The sequence below is a fragment of the Cuculus canorus genome, chromosome 12 (assembly GCF_017976375.1).
Source record: "Cuculus canorus isolate bCucCan1 chromosome 12, bCucCan1.pri, whole genome shotgun sequence".
Taxonomy (NCBI): domain Eukaryota; kingdom Metazoa; phylum Chordata; class Aves; order Cuculiformes; family Cuculidae; genus Cuculus; species Cuculus canorus.
This window is the reverse complement of record NC_071412.1, coordinates 12,296,070-12,312,170: the sequence shown is the minus strand read 5'-3', so window position 1 is coordinate 12,312,170 and position 16,101 is coordinate 12,296,070. Positions and strand designations below refer to the sequence as shown.

At 40.4% G+C, this 16,101-nt stretch overlaps 1 protein-coding gene across 3 annotated transcripts in view; it reads left to right on the top strand.

The window, feature by feature from the left end:
- Positions 1 to 81: 81 nt before the first annotated feature.
- FAM169BP (Protein FAM169B) overlaps positions 82 to 16,101 on the top strand; it is a 36,806-nt gene continuing 20,786 nt past the window's right edge. The window contains exons 1-2 of one of the 3 annotated variants that reach the window (XM_054078029.1): positions 82 to 182; positions 13,859 to 13,992. In XM_054078029.1, coding sequence (XP_053934004.1) covers positions 149 to 182; positions 13,859 to 13,992 — 168 coding nt within the window. In that variant the 5' untranslated portion in view covers positions 82 to 148. Of the gene's footprint in view, positions 183 to 13,457; positions 13,673 to 13,858; positions 13,993 to 14,591; positions 14,697 to 16,101 lie in introns of those variants that run through there. The other 2 variants (XM_054078030.1, XM_054078032.1) reach the window with 2 other exon arrangements.

Sequence of the window (16,101 nt, the reverse complement as noted above, 5' to 3'; positions counted from 1 at the left end):
GCGCTGAGGCACCTGGCTTGATGGTCTCAAAGGTCTTTCCCAACCTAACGATCCTGTGATTCCGTGATTCCAAGCGGCAGGCTGGGCTGTCACCTGTGCCCCGAGGCTCCCCCCCCCCCCCCGCCTGCCCTCCCCCCCGTCCCTGAGCATGGAGCGCGCGGGACGAGGCAGCGCCGCCGCCGGTAAGAGCGGAGCCTGAGCGCTCCGAGCTCGCCCTCTCCGCCGCCCCGCTCGCTTCGGCTTCCCCCGGGGCTGCCCCGCCGCTCGGCCCGGCGAAGCGCCCCCAAACAGCGGGGGTTTTGCAGCAAAACGTTGGTGGGGCGCTGCCGGGCGAGCTCTGAGCTGCGGGGCTCGTAGCGCCGCGGGAGGGGCCGCGCTGACCCCACAGCTGCCCGAGACGGGGTTCTTTCCCTTTTCCGAAGCATACACGTGACTCCTCCAGGTTTTAGGGGAGTCCAAACGTGTCCTGGAGCAGAGAGGAACCGGGCTGATGGTTTCGGTGAGCTTTGGGGCACAGGCGGATGACAGAAGGGACCTTAAACATCAACCAGTCCCACCCCCTGCCGCGGGCAGGGACACCTCCCGCTCAGTTGCTTTCTGGGTGCTTATTCCCAGCTTGCCTACACCTTAAAATATGGACAGCGTTCAGTGTGTAGCAGGAGCTGCTCTGTTTGCTTTATCTGTTTTGCAAGCTGAGCCCTTGAGTTTGAGCTCTGAGAGCTTCGGGCTGTTCAGAATTATAGAATCACAGAATGGTTTTGGGTGGAAGGGATCTTAAAGCCCATCCAGTTCCACCCCACTGCCGTGGGCAGGGACACCTCCCATGGGATCAGGCTGCTCAGAGCCCCATCCAACGTGGCCTTGGGCACCTCCAGGAATGGGGCAGCCACGACTTCTCTGGGCAACCTGTGCTGGAGCCTCGCTACCCTCATCGTAAAGAATTTCTTCCTAATGTCTAATCTAAATCATCCCCCTTCCAATTTAAAGCCATTTCCCCAGTGCTGTAACTACGTGCCCTTGTAACAAGTCCCTCCCCAGCTTTCCTGGAGCCCCTTCAGGTACTGGAAGCTGCTATAAGGTCTCCCGGGTGCCTTCTCCAGGCTGAACAACCCCAACTCTCTCAGCCTTTCCTCACAGCAGTGATGCTCCAGCTCCTGATCCAGGTGAAAGGCTCCTCTCCACAGGCCTCTTCCCCGCATGTGTTCAGAAATGCTGGTAAAGGCTCCTCTCCAAAGCCCTGTTCCTGGTGTGTGTTTGGAGATGTTGGTGAAAGGCTGCTTTCCAAAGGCCTGTTCCCAGTACAAGTCTGTGCGTTTGGGACTGCGAGAGATAAGTACTTAAGAACTGGGAAAGAGCAGAGAGAATACCATATGAAAATACTTGCGTCTTTAAGGCTGAGTCTTGGGCAGTATCAGCAAGTGTTTACCCAAACTGAGCAGAAACATTGTTTAACAAAAGAAGCGTGGTTTTAAAGTAACAAAAGGAGCAGTAAACACATTGATTCTTGACCACAAAAGAATAGTTAGTTGGATTATTTTGGTGTGGAGATGAGATAGAAAAGGTTTTCTGTACTGCAGAGTACTTACCCTTTCTTCAAAAAGTATTCAGTATATACTTTCCTGATCATGAGGTGACTGTAGGAAGAGAAGTACGTGGCCTCTAATGATGAATTTTTGGGTAAAAAAGCCCTTCTCCCCTCATCTTTCAGCAGAAGTTAATTTACTGGTGCACCTGACAGTCGGCAAAGAGCTGCTCTGCCCAGCAAAGGCCAACAGAGAGAACTCAGCTATTCTGTACTGGACAGACTGAACACTGCTTTGAAATGAATAGACATACTAGTTCCCAAACGGTAACACTCCTAGTGCTTGGTAAGGGAGACGATTTTAAGACAGGTGGATCTTCGGCTCATGCTCCATCATGAATTTCCAAGGGAATCTGGTGTGTGTGATGTTCCTGGTTTATATTTGACTAGGAGCACTTCCAAGAATCTCTCTGTTCATGCACTTGTTTGGATAAGGGCCCATTGCATCACCTCAGTTAGCTTTTGCACTGCTTTTGCTCCTGCTCTGTTTTTATACTCTTCCTTCTTAATTTGTCACGCTAGCAGGTAAATGGAGAGAAAGTGAATTTATCTTCTGAAACTCATTTTAAGTTGCTGCCATTTATCTAAAGCACCTACTTCATCCCCTTCAGTAAAATAATGATGTTGTTCATTAGTTCCTCTAGCTGCTCATGGCTAAATGCACCGTAGTCAGATTGCTCTTTTTTCCCCTCCTATCAACCACTTATGAAAGTCAAACATTCATAATAATTCTATTGGGCTTTTTTTGGTAGTCTCTCAATTCTACTGATGTTTTAAAATAGAATATCTCTAGATGAATGGGACTTGGTTTTTCATGCCCAAGCAACCATTGTACTGTTGGGCACTTCAGTTAATGTCTACATTTTTCCCCTTACTTTTTCATTACTCTCAAATTGTATGTTTAGAATAGTTCTTCTTCCATCACTTTGCTCATTTGGAACAGATGCTATCATTTCTAGGTATCGTGTGAAGTTTTGTCTCAGTTATTTAATTGGGTATACCAATGTTTAAAATAATTACGGAACAATTGGCCATAGATTGAGTATACAGCACACTTTAAGAGTACATTTGGGACAGCCATTAGCTCTTCTTGTGCAAATGGTGCTTTTCAGTTTGTCATGCTGTGATTGAGATGCTACAACCGCATGTTCTTGAGGTCTGTTCCTGTACCTGCTTTTCATCGAGAAAGATTGCTTATGCTTCTAGGTTTCTAAGCCCCTTTATAGGGCCTAGGCAAACCTTAGAATTGAGAAACAGGCCAGCTGTTGTCCTAGAACCTGAAGTTTTAAATGTTTAAAATTTATTGTCACAAGTTCTTTTTGATTTTAGAACACATTGAAAGTCAGATTGGTATATGTTAACCATCTAATAGCAAAGCTAAGACAGACATTCAGTGAGTAACAATGTATATACAGCTCTGGAGCCTGAGCAATAGTCACCAGATGAGAAACCTGTATGTCTGGTTTAACAATTGCTCTAATGAGGCCTTAAATTTCCATCTGTCTCTCTCGGAAGATGGAAAGCTCCCTGCCTGCTATGAAATCCATGTTAATCAGTTTACAGGCAGGAGGTCAGCAGCCTGGAAGGTAGAACCACAAAATTCAGGTAGTGTATAGGTGCTATATGTCACAGAAACATAGAATGATTTGGGTTGGAAGGGACCGTTAAAAGACATCTAGTCCAGACCCCTGCAGCTGCGGTGAGCCCCTGCAGTGAGCAGCTTGATCAGGTTGCTCAGAGCCCTGTCCAACCTGACCTTAAATGTTTCCAGGGATGGGCGATCTCCCACCTCGTTGGGCAACCTGTGCCAATTTTTCACCATCCTCATTATAAAAATTTCTTCCTTATATCTAGACTGAATCTCCCCTCTTCAGTTTAAAACCATTACCCCTGGTCCTGTCAGAACAGGCCCTGCTAAAATATTTGTCTCTATCTTTCCTCTAAGCCTCCTTGAAGTACTGGAAGGCTGCAATAAGGTCTCTTCGGATCCTTCTCCAGGTTGAACAACCCCAACCCTCTCTGTGTGTTTTCATAGCAGAGGTGTTCCATCTCTCTGATAATTTTTGTGGCCCATATGTGATGAATGTGGCCCCTGCACCTAGAAAAGCTACTCAAAGCCTTAAGATGACACTGATCGACAACAATACTCCTTTGATGTAACTAAAATCTCACATATGCAACAGGTAGAATTTTATTCAAACTGAGCAGTGTAATTCAGAGGTAACAGCTGTCATAACCTTGCTTCCCATTCTACAGGTCAGGCAAGTTAATGAAACCTTGTTTTCTTTAACATAAATACGTAGTTATGGCTTATAAGGTAAGAAATCAGGAAACAAAATCCTATTTCCCTTAAAGAGAATACACAGTCCAAATCCCAGCAAACAAACCCGAGTCCTTTTCCATAATAGCATTGCAGTGAATACACTCCTTCCCTTGGGGGAAAGTATAAGAAAACAAACAACACAAGAGAAAGTCTAGCTGGTTTAAATTTGCAAGTGGGAGGAGTGCAGACATTATGGTTGTGAGTATGTTATAAAAGCCTGCGTAGAACGGGCTGGTGTGCATTTTCTATGTTGTATAATGGTTGTGTACTAAAAGGCTCCCAAACACTTTGCATGACAATTCACAGTTCTGCTGTGTTGTCTTTGCAAAATGATTGTCAGAGCTTTAGGCTGCACATATCTGAAGTGAACTGTGTCCTGCTCAGTTACCGAGAGGTCTGTGGATGCTTAAAAATGTTGTGTTTGTAACCTTTCAAACTGCTGTCTAGTGGCTGGCCTTTATAGTATTGCTGACAACAGATGGCAAATGGCTCTGCTGATGTAATTCTTGCTAGTGTTTCATTCCTGTGAAGTTGCACAGTTTCAAAATCTCAGAAAGTGCCTCCATGTTTTTTCTGTGTCATGATTTCAAGCCAAACTAAATAAAAACATTTTATATTAGTCAAATTCCCAGGGTGTCATGTGACATTTTTGTAATGATTGCCTTGCAGCAGTTTCAGATAAGTGCACGTTTCACAGCAATTTAAGGCCTGTGTCCTTTAAGTAATGCTTATTAGTACGTAACAGATGCCGTTTAGAAACATTATGCCTTTTAATAGGCTCTGCTTTTAGACTACATGTTCTCGTTCCAGGCAGACCGTGGATCAGGCAAGCTTGGAGGTATGCTGTCGTTTATGCAAAGCCTAAGTCAATTTTCTGCTCTGAAGTCAAGCCATGTGTTTTTCCTTCTTTCTTCCATTCTGGCCATAGCTGCCTTGCTGTGTTCCCCCCCACCCCCCGCCCCAGTCATATCTTTGGCTGATTGTCAAGCCATTACAATCAAAACCTTTTGCATTTTTAACCACCAGCAGTGGTTTCTTTTGTCCTTACAGAAGAGACTGTGTAAACTGAATTTAAACAATCTCAGCCTTACTGTCAAGAGCACAGCAAGCACAGAGTTAGCCCTCTGTTACCAGCCTGTCCTACCTTCTCTGCTTCTTCTTCCTCCCAAAAGGAGAAAAAGGGAAAAGCAGAGCCATGCTGATTTTGGAGCACCTTCAAAGACATGTAGAATAGCTGACATAATGGCATAGAGAAACAAGAGAGATGTTTACATATTTCCTCTACTATGCGCAGCTGTTTATGAAAGCAAGTTCTGAGACAGGCTGAGAGGCTTGTAATTGCTAGCACAGGTGACGTATTAATTTGTAGCCATACAATAAATTTAGCAAAGTGGAAATTACTTTTTTTTTTTGTTTCTTTCCCTTTTTTTTTTTCTCAAATTAATTGCTTTATTTTGAGATTAGTCTGGCTGTATAAATTGCTTCTTGCAAGTACTTTGGAGAAAGGCTGCGGGCAGACTTTTGCATTGTGGTGGTGGGAGCAGTAGATTTGTCAGATGTGCAAAGCATTTACAACTCAGATTATGCAGTATCTGAAACTGATATCCCTGAAAATCTAAATAGTATTCTCATATTTTCATTGCTGCGTTGTTTGTTTGGGGAACCTTGTCCTTGGTGATAGCAAGCAAGGGCTTTCAGGAACTTTTGGTGTGCCCCCATCCTGCCATAGTTGGTGTGAAATGAAAAGAGGAGCTTTGTATTGTAGTGCAGCCTTAGGTTTCCCGCACCTGACTTGAACAATGGTGGTAACAAGGAAATGTATTTACTGTGGCACTTGAATAGTAGCCCTGGTGTCAGGCTCTGACAGTGGGTGTTTCAGTAAACATTTTAAATACTCCTTAGTCTTAAAATACGGCTGTTTTCCGAAACTATCCTAACTGGCACTCTGGCTGGCTTCTCTCCATGGGATGAAATCATGTTCATGCTAGACCGTTTGCCAAACTCAGTTGTCATTTCCTGCCGTTTCACTAGTCCTTGTTTATTACTATGGGAGACATTGTCTTCCTCTTTTTACTTAAGTTGTGGGATGACTTTTGGCCATATCCTCGTTTCTGTCTTCCAATGTTGTAAGGGATCAAATTAACACTATCTGCATTTGAACTTGTGATTCATAAAAGCTCTTCTATTGTTCAAGGAATCTTTTCTGTCATCTTCCTTTCAAATCAGCCTCTTTGAATAATGAAAATACTTCAGTGATGTATTTCAGTGTCATTCAGGGCCTCCCATTTCTTCTTTGCTTAGAGTTTGAGTCAGACTGATTTAAGCTCCGGCCTGGACTATGAACTCCTGCTGGCTACAGATGGGATGCAGTGAGATGCAGCACTGACATAGCTGTGTTGGGAAAAGCACCTGCTATGGACGTAGTTGTTCTGGAAAACTTGTATATTTTTCTTGTATGTTTTATTGTAGTTAGGGGGCAGACAAATAATTAAATTGGCAAATTTATGTTTGGTTTTTTTTCATATGCAAGAAAATCCATAGCACTGCCTTTAGTAGCTGAAGTTACAATTTTCCAGGAATATTTCTGCCCATTTTTTGTTTATATGGAAAACAGTACATACGAAGAATTTGATTCTGATGTTCAAAGGTTTAGAGGTATTAGCAGCAATTTGACTGAATGAATGGCATTTCCTTGCGGAAAAACCTGATGAACCTTAAAACCTTAACTGATTATAATCCTGAAAGTCCCTTTTCTTTGGGACATCTTCTCAGAGTTATACTGCAAGCTTCCTCCTCCTTTTTTACATGTAAGCTCTGTGATGAAGAGAGTTAAATGTGCAGAAGTATGAACTCCTGGTATATCATCGTTACAGCTGGTAGCACTTCCATGGTTTAACAAGATGATACAGTTTTTATTTATAAAGTCTGTTTCTGGACCATAATACCTCAGCTTTTTTCAATTATATTAGGTTAGGACTGTGCAAAGCATGCCAGTCCAGATGTGCATTCACTATGTAATAGGACAAGGGGTAGCCTGTTTACACAGATGTATTTGTATTTATCTGTACTATGAGTTGGGTGTGGCTTTATTTTTCTAACTGTTAACACTGCTGAAGATCCATCTGAGGGAAAATAGATATAGTTGAAACGTGTTTGCTGGAACTTTTAAGTAGGGAGTACTGCAGGTTAGAGGTGATTAATGCCATGATGTGATCCCATCAATATGCACTTGTTTTTCTAGCTTTGAAAAGATTTTAAATAATGTGGTTTCATCTAGGTATTATTTTAAGAAGAGCTAAATAATTAAATCACTTATTTAATTACTTTGTCTAATTTTTTTTTCCTTTCCTAAGTTGCAGCTTACTTTAAGTATTGGAAAATTAATGACACATGTCACATGTGATCCCAGTCATACAAGGTTCTGAGGGCCTGAGAGCTCATTGAAGTGAGTATAAACTGAAGGTGTTTGACATTTTTCAGAGTTAGACTTGTCTAGTCTTTGCCTTTGCTCATCTACGTTTTATAAATAGATGTGCATACTTAGAGATTTTTTTCTTCTCTTCTCTGGAATCAGTAGTAAAAATGTGTTTGCAGGTGTGGGATGGCTAATCTGATAGCATCCTACATTTGGGATGCCTGGCATTTGGCCTGCCCTCCATTAGAGTGACAGAATTTGGAGTAATGAGATGTATAGCTACAGCTGAACTAATCTATTTAATCTGTTTGACTTCTTAATTGGGAATGGGATTAGGATTATTTATTTTCTTTATGCCTTCATTTATTGATTCCACAGCAAAGATTATTTAGGGACAGAAACATGTATTTATTTAGTTTGTCTTCTGAACCCCTTCTTGCTATTTGAATTGTGATAGAGTGGTAAGTAATATACAAATGGCATTTTTTTTGATAGAAACATAGAAACTTGTTAACGCTAATGCATTTTTTTTTCATCTTTTGTATACCAAAAGTGATTGCTCTATTAGTAATGGTGAAAAGCAATGCAGTGGGGGAGAGCATTATTTTAATTACTGATGTACAGAATGTGTTGAAGAGCTGCCTTGTCACGTTGGACAGATATCACACGATGGCATTTGCCCACCAGCTCCTGTGCTGCCACACATTGTTATGATATTGAAGTTTCACTTATGCTACAACTTGGGCTCTTGGTATGTACTTGCTCAGTTAAACACAGGATATGAGAGTCAGGTTCTGCATATACTCGCGGGAACGTGCCAAAGACCTCTTCCTTCCTTTGAAAGGTTAAACAAATATGGTTGTCTAATGATAACCACATGGGTACAGTTGTTCAAGCTCATTGGAAGGAATGGAGAAGAGCTGTTGTTAAGCGCTGCTGGTTAACACACAGTTCCCACTCCTGTTGAGAGTGTAATGGAAAGCACTTTCATTATATGTGCACAATTTAGAAGGGTAAAATAAGTTGCTTTTAGATCGTAGACACGGTTGTGGTTGTACTGCCATAGTGTGGCAGTGCCAATCTACAGGAGAACAGAGAATAGTTTATGTTATATGACTTCTTTGTCTTTTTGTGTTGTGACTTCAGAGGCACTGATAAGGAAAACGTCACATCCTTTTGAAGTGGTAGATAACACATACAGTGAACTGATAAGAAACCAGACAGAAGATGAAGTGTTTTGTTTGGGGGCCACAAAAACACACCTGTATTAAGAATAAATCTTAACAAGTTCTGGTCTCAGTTGGCTGGTATAATTGCAAGAACATTCCTTCCTAAATATTGACATGATAGACAATCTTTTTGTACTGCTGCACACGTGTTTGTCTCATATTGCAAAGTGTTTTCTGAAAATACTTCTTGGACAAAAAAATCACAATACTGTCAGAAACATTTAGAATCTGCTGAAGGGATTTTTTTTAAAATTGTGAAATATATTGGCATGAAAATAAAGCCAATAGCAAAGCCAATAAATAAAACCAGTACTGCTATTGCAAGCATCAGAAATGGCAAAGCTGAATAAAAAAATGACACTTGAAAGTTAGAAGCATTAGGTTCTTTTTATGGATTTTATTTCTGCACCACTAGAAATCACACAAGTATTTTTTCATACTTTTATATGTAAAAGTACGCATAAACTTGCACCAATGTACAAAGATGCACATTCAAGATACAAAACCTGTGGTGACTGAGGGCTCTTCTCTAAACATACAGTTCTTAATGGATGCGTGTAGTATCATTCTCAGTGTTTGTAAAACATGAAAAAGTAGTTGTAGGATAAATGATTAATTCACTTCAGACGTAACTCTTTTCATGCTTCATCTACAGTGAGGTTGATGTATTTTACTTTACAATCTGGCTGCATCCTAAATGCTCTTAGAAATTTCTGAAATGGACTTTTCAACAAATCGCTATTTCCTAGGAGTACCAGCAATACCTTAATGCATTTTAGCAGTCCAACATGTCTAATCTGAAATAACTGCATCACCAACTCATTGGCTTAAAGAAACAGGATTAATAAGCTGCATGTGAATGCAGGGAGAGAAAAATCTTAACAATGAAAGCAAGTGTCTTTTGTTTAATAAATTGTGTATTGGGTTCATGATCAAAAAAGAATTGAGTATATTGGCAATATATACTAATTTGAAATGTAAATGAGTATTTAAAATATCTTTACAAAGGGAATTGATTGTCCAAAGTTGTAGCTGATTTGTTAGATAATGGCAAAATAGTAAAACTAATATGTAGGTATTAAAATGACCAGTCTAGTGAAAGAGAGCTGGAGGAATATAATGCCGACTTGAAGTGCTGTAGCATTATATTCATGAGATACCTCTGTGGTAATGTATATTATAGTTAAATTATTTCTATTATGGCACAGGGTTCAGATGCAGAGGATATAGAAGGATCATCAAAAAGGATTTTCAGAATATATAATTAGATCAAAGCATGTCATTTACCTCTGGGCATTACAGCAGTCTGTAGTTACACTTGTGCCATTTCACACACAAGTGTGTGCACCATGTGTTTTCTGTTGTATTGAGAATAAATTCTTTTGCCCATGGAAAAATATTTCCTGCTTGCTTTAACTGATAGAATGAAATTCTTGCTGAAATCTGTAGTGATCGGGGTCTGTCTCTAATCTACAAAAATTAATTTCTAGTTTAAGATAGAGTATTGTCTTCTCTTTTATGATTGCATCTTAATCAGATCTAGCTTGATATTGATCTTTTTGGATCATAAGTGGAGTGAACTTTGCCTGACTTTTACCTCTCAAGAAGAATATTTGCCCACTTCATGAAACCACCATAAAATTCGATGCTCTATTCTGAAGGAAATCATAGGAGGAATAGCAGTGGGTTTAGAAAAAGCTGAGTTGAGGGATCAGGACTGAAACAGGGGCCTTGGTTTATCTTGCTCGAGTTGCATGATATGTCAGGCTGAAGTACCAGGAGATGCTGAAGAGTGGTGTCTCACAAAGGTGACTGACTGGTGTGGACAGTGCCTGCTTGTTTGTATAGCTGGTTTTAGCTGTGGCTTTAAAAATCAGATCCTCAGTGCAAACTGATGGCAGATCACTAAAGGGTGAGGAGACTGCTTACACATCCTCGCTTGAGAATGTAGCCCAGACTGCTCCATGGAAACAAAAGAGAGGAGAATCAGAAGCAGTGTTAGTTTGTACTTTAAAATCTGTTCTGTATACTTGAAATGGAAATATGCCTATTCAGATTTCTCATTTATTTATCTCTACCTAAGTTTTTTTCCAGTGGCATGGCATACGTTTCCTCCTCCTTTCCCCTGAATGCCCACACCCCGTAAAAGACTAAGTCTGGTACCTGTCTGCAAGCCTTTCATTGTCACTGCTGCTGTAGAACCCGCCTAGATGATGTCTTGACCTTGTTTAGCAGCTTTGGCTATTTCAGATGGCCGCCACTTCATCGTGAATGTCAGGAATCCCTCTAATGCAGTGGGCCTCCCATTCTAAATTTACTGTCCTTATGGTTTATGGTCCCTCCTCTGTGGCTGCAGCAAGAGGCCCCCTTTTTATGACTCACCCCTCCTGCCCCCCTTCCCTGCTCCCTCCCTCTCCCCGATGGTAACCCTTTGTGCACAACGCCTGTTGGAAAGAAGGGCTCCCTGGGTGTCTAGCAAACTGGCTGCCAAAATGTAGTCTTTTATTGCTGCTAGGTAAGATCAAATTTGAATGAAATCCTGTAATTCAAATCAGGTTAAAAGGCTGTCCTTGGAACTTTGCAATTTTGGTATCCCAAGATGCTGATAGGGGCCTCAGACTGAAGCACTCACAGGAGAATAGCACTGCTTTTATTTTAAAATGAGGTTAACGAATTATTTTGCAATTGATTTTGGAACCTTCGTAACATCATGTTAGCCAGTAATAATTACTGTTGTAGTCATACATTTAATAACAATAGCAATGCTTATACTTTGTCCGTTTTGGGGTTTTTTTTGTTTCTGTATACAAAAAAAAAAGGGACATATGTAAAGGGCAGATATAATGTCTTCATTTTGTACTGGGGAAAACTGGGAAACACATTAGTTAATGTAAAAAAAAAAAAAGTCAATCTAGTAATTTTTCTCCTGCCTATGGCAGCTGAGCAGCATTACTTGTCTTATGATGTTCACAAAAGCCAGCTTTAGCAAACTGACTTTTGGGGACACTCCAGGGTACCTATAGTTGGACTTATGCTCTGTATTGTCCCTAAAGGAACCTCACTTTCACTCTTCCTCCCTCTCCCTTATATACAGAATCTGGGACAGATTTGTTTTCTTTGTGAAATTTTTTTGGACTTCCCCTTTATTGGAATGTGTGCTCCTTAACTCACTTAGGTGTTTTCAGAGTATTACACAGGGAAGACAAGTTAAGTGGAAGTCTAAAGGTGGTTTTTAGAGGAAAAAAATTACTGCAGTGGAGAGATGTATTGATGGGAAGTTGATCAGAAGTTTTCTCTAAAGCTTCATTATTTAATCTGTGACATTATTTCATCCTTCAGTGGTCACTGTTACCTTAAAATAAAAGTGTATTATGTACCACCACAAAGTTTGTGTAACTTTGAAAGTACTAGTTGTTCTGCTCAGTGAGGAGAAAACACGATTGTGCTTATTAAGTTGCTTTGGTTTAACAATGGCAGGATGTAGCCTTGTACAAGGCATCTCATGAATAGTATTTATTAACAGGGCCAATATTTTCCTCTGTGCTAAAGATTTACAGGCTGGGTTTTTTTTGCAAAGAATTAATTTACTAGTAAATTCACTTCAGTAAATTACTGTAGTTTTTAATAATGATATTTAATTTCTTTCCCTTATATGGCTTCTTTGCCTGATGGTGTTACATAGTACACTGGGGAAGGCCACTGCCGAAGAAAACTGCCACTGCTAAGTGCGGACTGGGATTTTATAATGTGACTTAATATGCCAGTGTTGCAATGCTATTTTCTCTCCCATTTTTTCACATAGAAACATACTATGAAAACCATTTACAGAGTAGCTTCTGTTCAGCATTCTGACTACACAGCTTTGTGTCAAGCTTCAGGATGTAAGCTGATTGCCTGCAAAGGGCAGGAAAATAGTGTTTAAAGCATTTTAAGTAATGATGGGTGGCGATGAATTATCAGTTGTAGTTCCTTACTCTTCTGCTGAGGAATCAGATACGGACTCACTGCCAGAGAGAAGATGGTGGGACCATGGGTGAATAGTCTGACCTGGTACTGCAAATCCCATGCCTCTGCTTTTATGTGGAAAGGTATCATTTTCAATATGGCACCTCTATGAATCATTGTTTTTGAATCTTAATATAGCCAGTTCTGCAATGGCCGTGATAAGACCATTCATTGCCTCAGCTGTTTACCTTGCACTCACTATCAGTGCAGTTATTTCTCATTAAACTTGGGTCACAGGAGCTGCAATGTGAGAGCAAACCATGATTAAAAATAGAGGATTCAGGACTAAGATTCTAGCAATAGCAGTGTGGTAGAAGATTTTGTCATCAGTTTGGGGCTTAGAAGAGTCACAGGTACAGTTTGATGAATGAAAGCCTCTTAAATTGAAACACTTTATTTCGTATGGTAGAAGACTGGCAGAATACTATTTGGATTTTGTGACATGGTTTAGTAGGCATGGTGATGTTGGGCTAACCGTTGGACTGGATGATCTTAGAGGTCTTTTCCAACCTTAAAGATTCCGTGATTCTGTGACTGTTAACGCATTTCTCCTGATATTCTTTATCTTGAGCTTGTTGATAAGCCACCAGTCAGTCTGAGTTGTTATAGCAGAAAGTGGTGGCTTGGTTCCTCACAAGCACCACATTTAGTTAACAGGCATCAGATGTTTGTATGCAGTTAACAAATACCCTGCATGAATACCCTTCACCACTGAGTCACGTGGATTAAAAGTTGTGCTGTATAAAAAGATGATGGTTGCTTTTTTGTGAGCTCTTTTGTAGGTTAATATTTTTGAACACTTCATTGTTGTGAAACTGCCCAATTGAAGTTACTCAAAAAAGAGAAAGAGAAAACAAATGATATAGAGAAGATCATGGGCTGACACATAAAGGGGCAGTCTTCCAAGAAAGAGTGGAAGCTTTGGAATTCTTTTCCTGTTATATTTTTGGGTAGTACTAAATCTCAGGCTGTGTTTTGACAAAGTTTTTTTGCTCTTCCAGCTCTAAAGCGATTTACTTACACCTAGAGAAATTTGAGTCTGTGCTTGTTGGATTAATAGGAGACAAATGTGATTTGATGCTGCTGTGGTTCTGCTCTGTAAAATTGCATGTCAAGAGGTAAATAACGTATAGCTAGGTTTTGATCAGCCTTGCTGTTTTAGACTACGATTATACAAAAGTCTCTAATGGGAATGATAAGGGCCTGGCTACGCCAAGCAGCTGCTGGGGAAATTGAGGTTTTGAAATTCATGTTTTTTACTTAATTAAAAAGTAAAAATATCTTGTGTTTTATTTTAATTACAGGTTGCCTTTACTTGGTAGATACATTAGCAGGAGATCCAGAGGTTCTGCAAGTTGATGCTGAAACATACTATGAAAAACTCTTGAAGGAATCATCCTCCATTCAGGATGTTTTTTCGATCCCTGGAGGAGAAAAGGTAGTAGGGTGATGTTTTTCATACTGCAAGTTAGATACTTGTGAACTAGTTTGTTGGTTTTAGTCATGGTCTGTCTGTAAATATGGGTAAACTGGTGTGGCTGGATTACAAATCTCTTGAAATCTGCAAATTCTGCATAATTTCAAATACTTTGCATGTTGCAAATGAGAGATAAGATTAAACTACAAGTCTGAAACCCTCTGGGGGTTCATGAGGGTTTGAAGTACTTAGAGGAACTTTCCATCTTGACGTGCCTCCTTACAGGACTGAATCAAAAGTGAATTTAATTGTTGTTTATACCATGGCACAGCTTTGCCTCTACTGTGCAGTTTACACAGGTGTTGTGATATAGTCTATCTTTCATTTCCATTCTTTACAATATTGATAATTTTGAATATAGGTTCTCCCAAAGGAATTTTGATCAGCTGTGATTGATCCATGGTATAAATAGTGTAGATGCCAATGCTTTAGGGTCCATTCCTAAGCCACCTGGGGAATACAGTGGAGGTGACTGAGGTAGTCTATTAAAAATTCTGTCCCTTCACTCTGGGCATTTTATAGATTACAAAAAATGTACTGGGCTAACTATTATTGTACTATCGAACCAGTAGGTGGATTAGTTGAAATAAAGGCTTGGAATACGGCGGCTTTTCTACAGTTTAGGAAGATGATATGCAGTAGTTTCCAGAAAAATGCTGTTTCAGGTGGGTAGCTTCATCTCTGAGCCGTGAATGTAAATACTTTAAATACTCTTTTGTTGCCCTCTAGTGGCCCATGCACAGTTAAGTACAAACAAACCTGAAAATGCAAGGGATCCCCCAGTTTAGGGTTTCTGTGTCCTTTACCTCAGCTTTTCATGCCTGTCTGGTTGTACTTCTAGAGGCTCATTTGCTGCGCCATTCGAAGGGCGGGTGAGTTAAAATCCCGAGCAGGACTGTGTGTATTCTCGCAACAGCCAGACACAGCGAGACCAGCTAAGAGTGGACTTCTGGCTTTTGATCCAGAACTGTCTGGATTTTGTGGCTTGTCATCAGACCTTAAATACATCACATGACTGATTTGAGTCTCATAGCAACACATTTCTCTTTGCATTCCTTGAATTCAGGTCCAATCTAATCTGCAGTCAGGCAGCCAGTCAAGAGCATAAGTAGTGGTAATGTTCCTGCTATATTGTGTTTTTCCTTATGCTCTGTAATGAGTAGTTCAAGAAGACAGATATTTTATAATTAAAAATAAATTAAATGTAATAAGATAAGTCTCCCATCCCCAGTGAACATCAGAGCTAACAATCCCTATATACCTGCAACTTGAAGGGTGAGGATTTTGTTGTTCGAATAATGGCTGCAGTTATCATGCTTGTTTTTTCTTCTGGGCATCTCAATTAAAGCAGGTTTCAGGTAGCAGGAACAGCAACCATGCATAATTATTTAGCAAGAATTAAGTGGCTGCAGCCCACTTGCTCGGCTCACAGACTTCTTTTTGGTATGGCATGGTCTTTGGTCAAGCATTCACTACACAAATTAGCAAGGATTATTGCAAGTCAGGATGGAAGTGCATTGGCAATGTTCATGCACAGAAAGCTATGCTTGGCTCATGCTGATGTTGTTAGCACATCGGAAAGTGCACATTACCTTATAAAACAAAATAACAGTTATAGCAATATTGGAAATAGTACTGGCCTTTTCATTCTAGTAATGCTCTCATTTGCCATAATGACACCAATGCTGTTATATTTGAAGCATGCAAGGAGCGACTGAATCCTCGGAACATACTGAGATCTTGGGAAGCTCATGAATACAGATTTCGGGTAGTTTTCAGATTTTTTTTTCCTGGAGTTCAGTGTTTGCATAGATGATCCCAGGATTCTGGCACTCATAAACTAGTGAATACTGGTTTCATCTTAAAGTTGTTACCTTGAATCATCCATATTCATGCTACTCCTTCCATGCAGCAAGAAATATTAAATGTATCACATGACTGATTCGAGTTTCATAGCAAACTGACAAATGGGTGCAATTAGAGAGAGAGGCACACCCACACATACACAATGGACGAGGTTTTTGAAAGTACAGTACATACTGTGCTAAATTATGCATGCTCTTTGCCTGT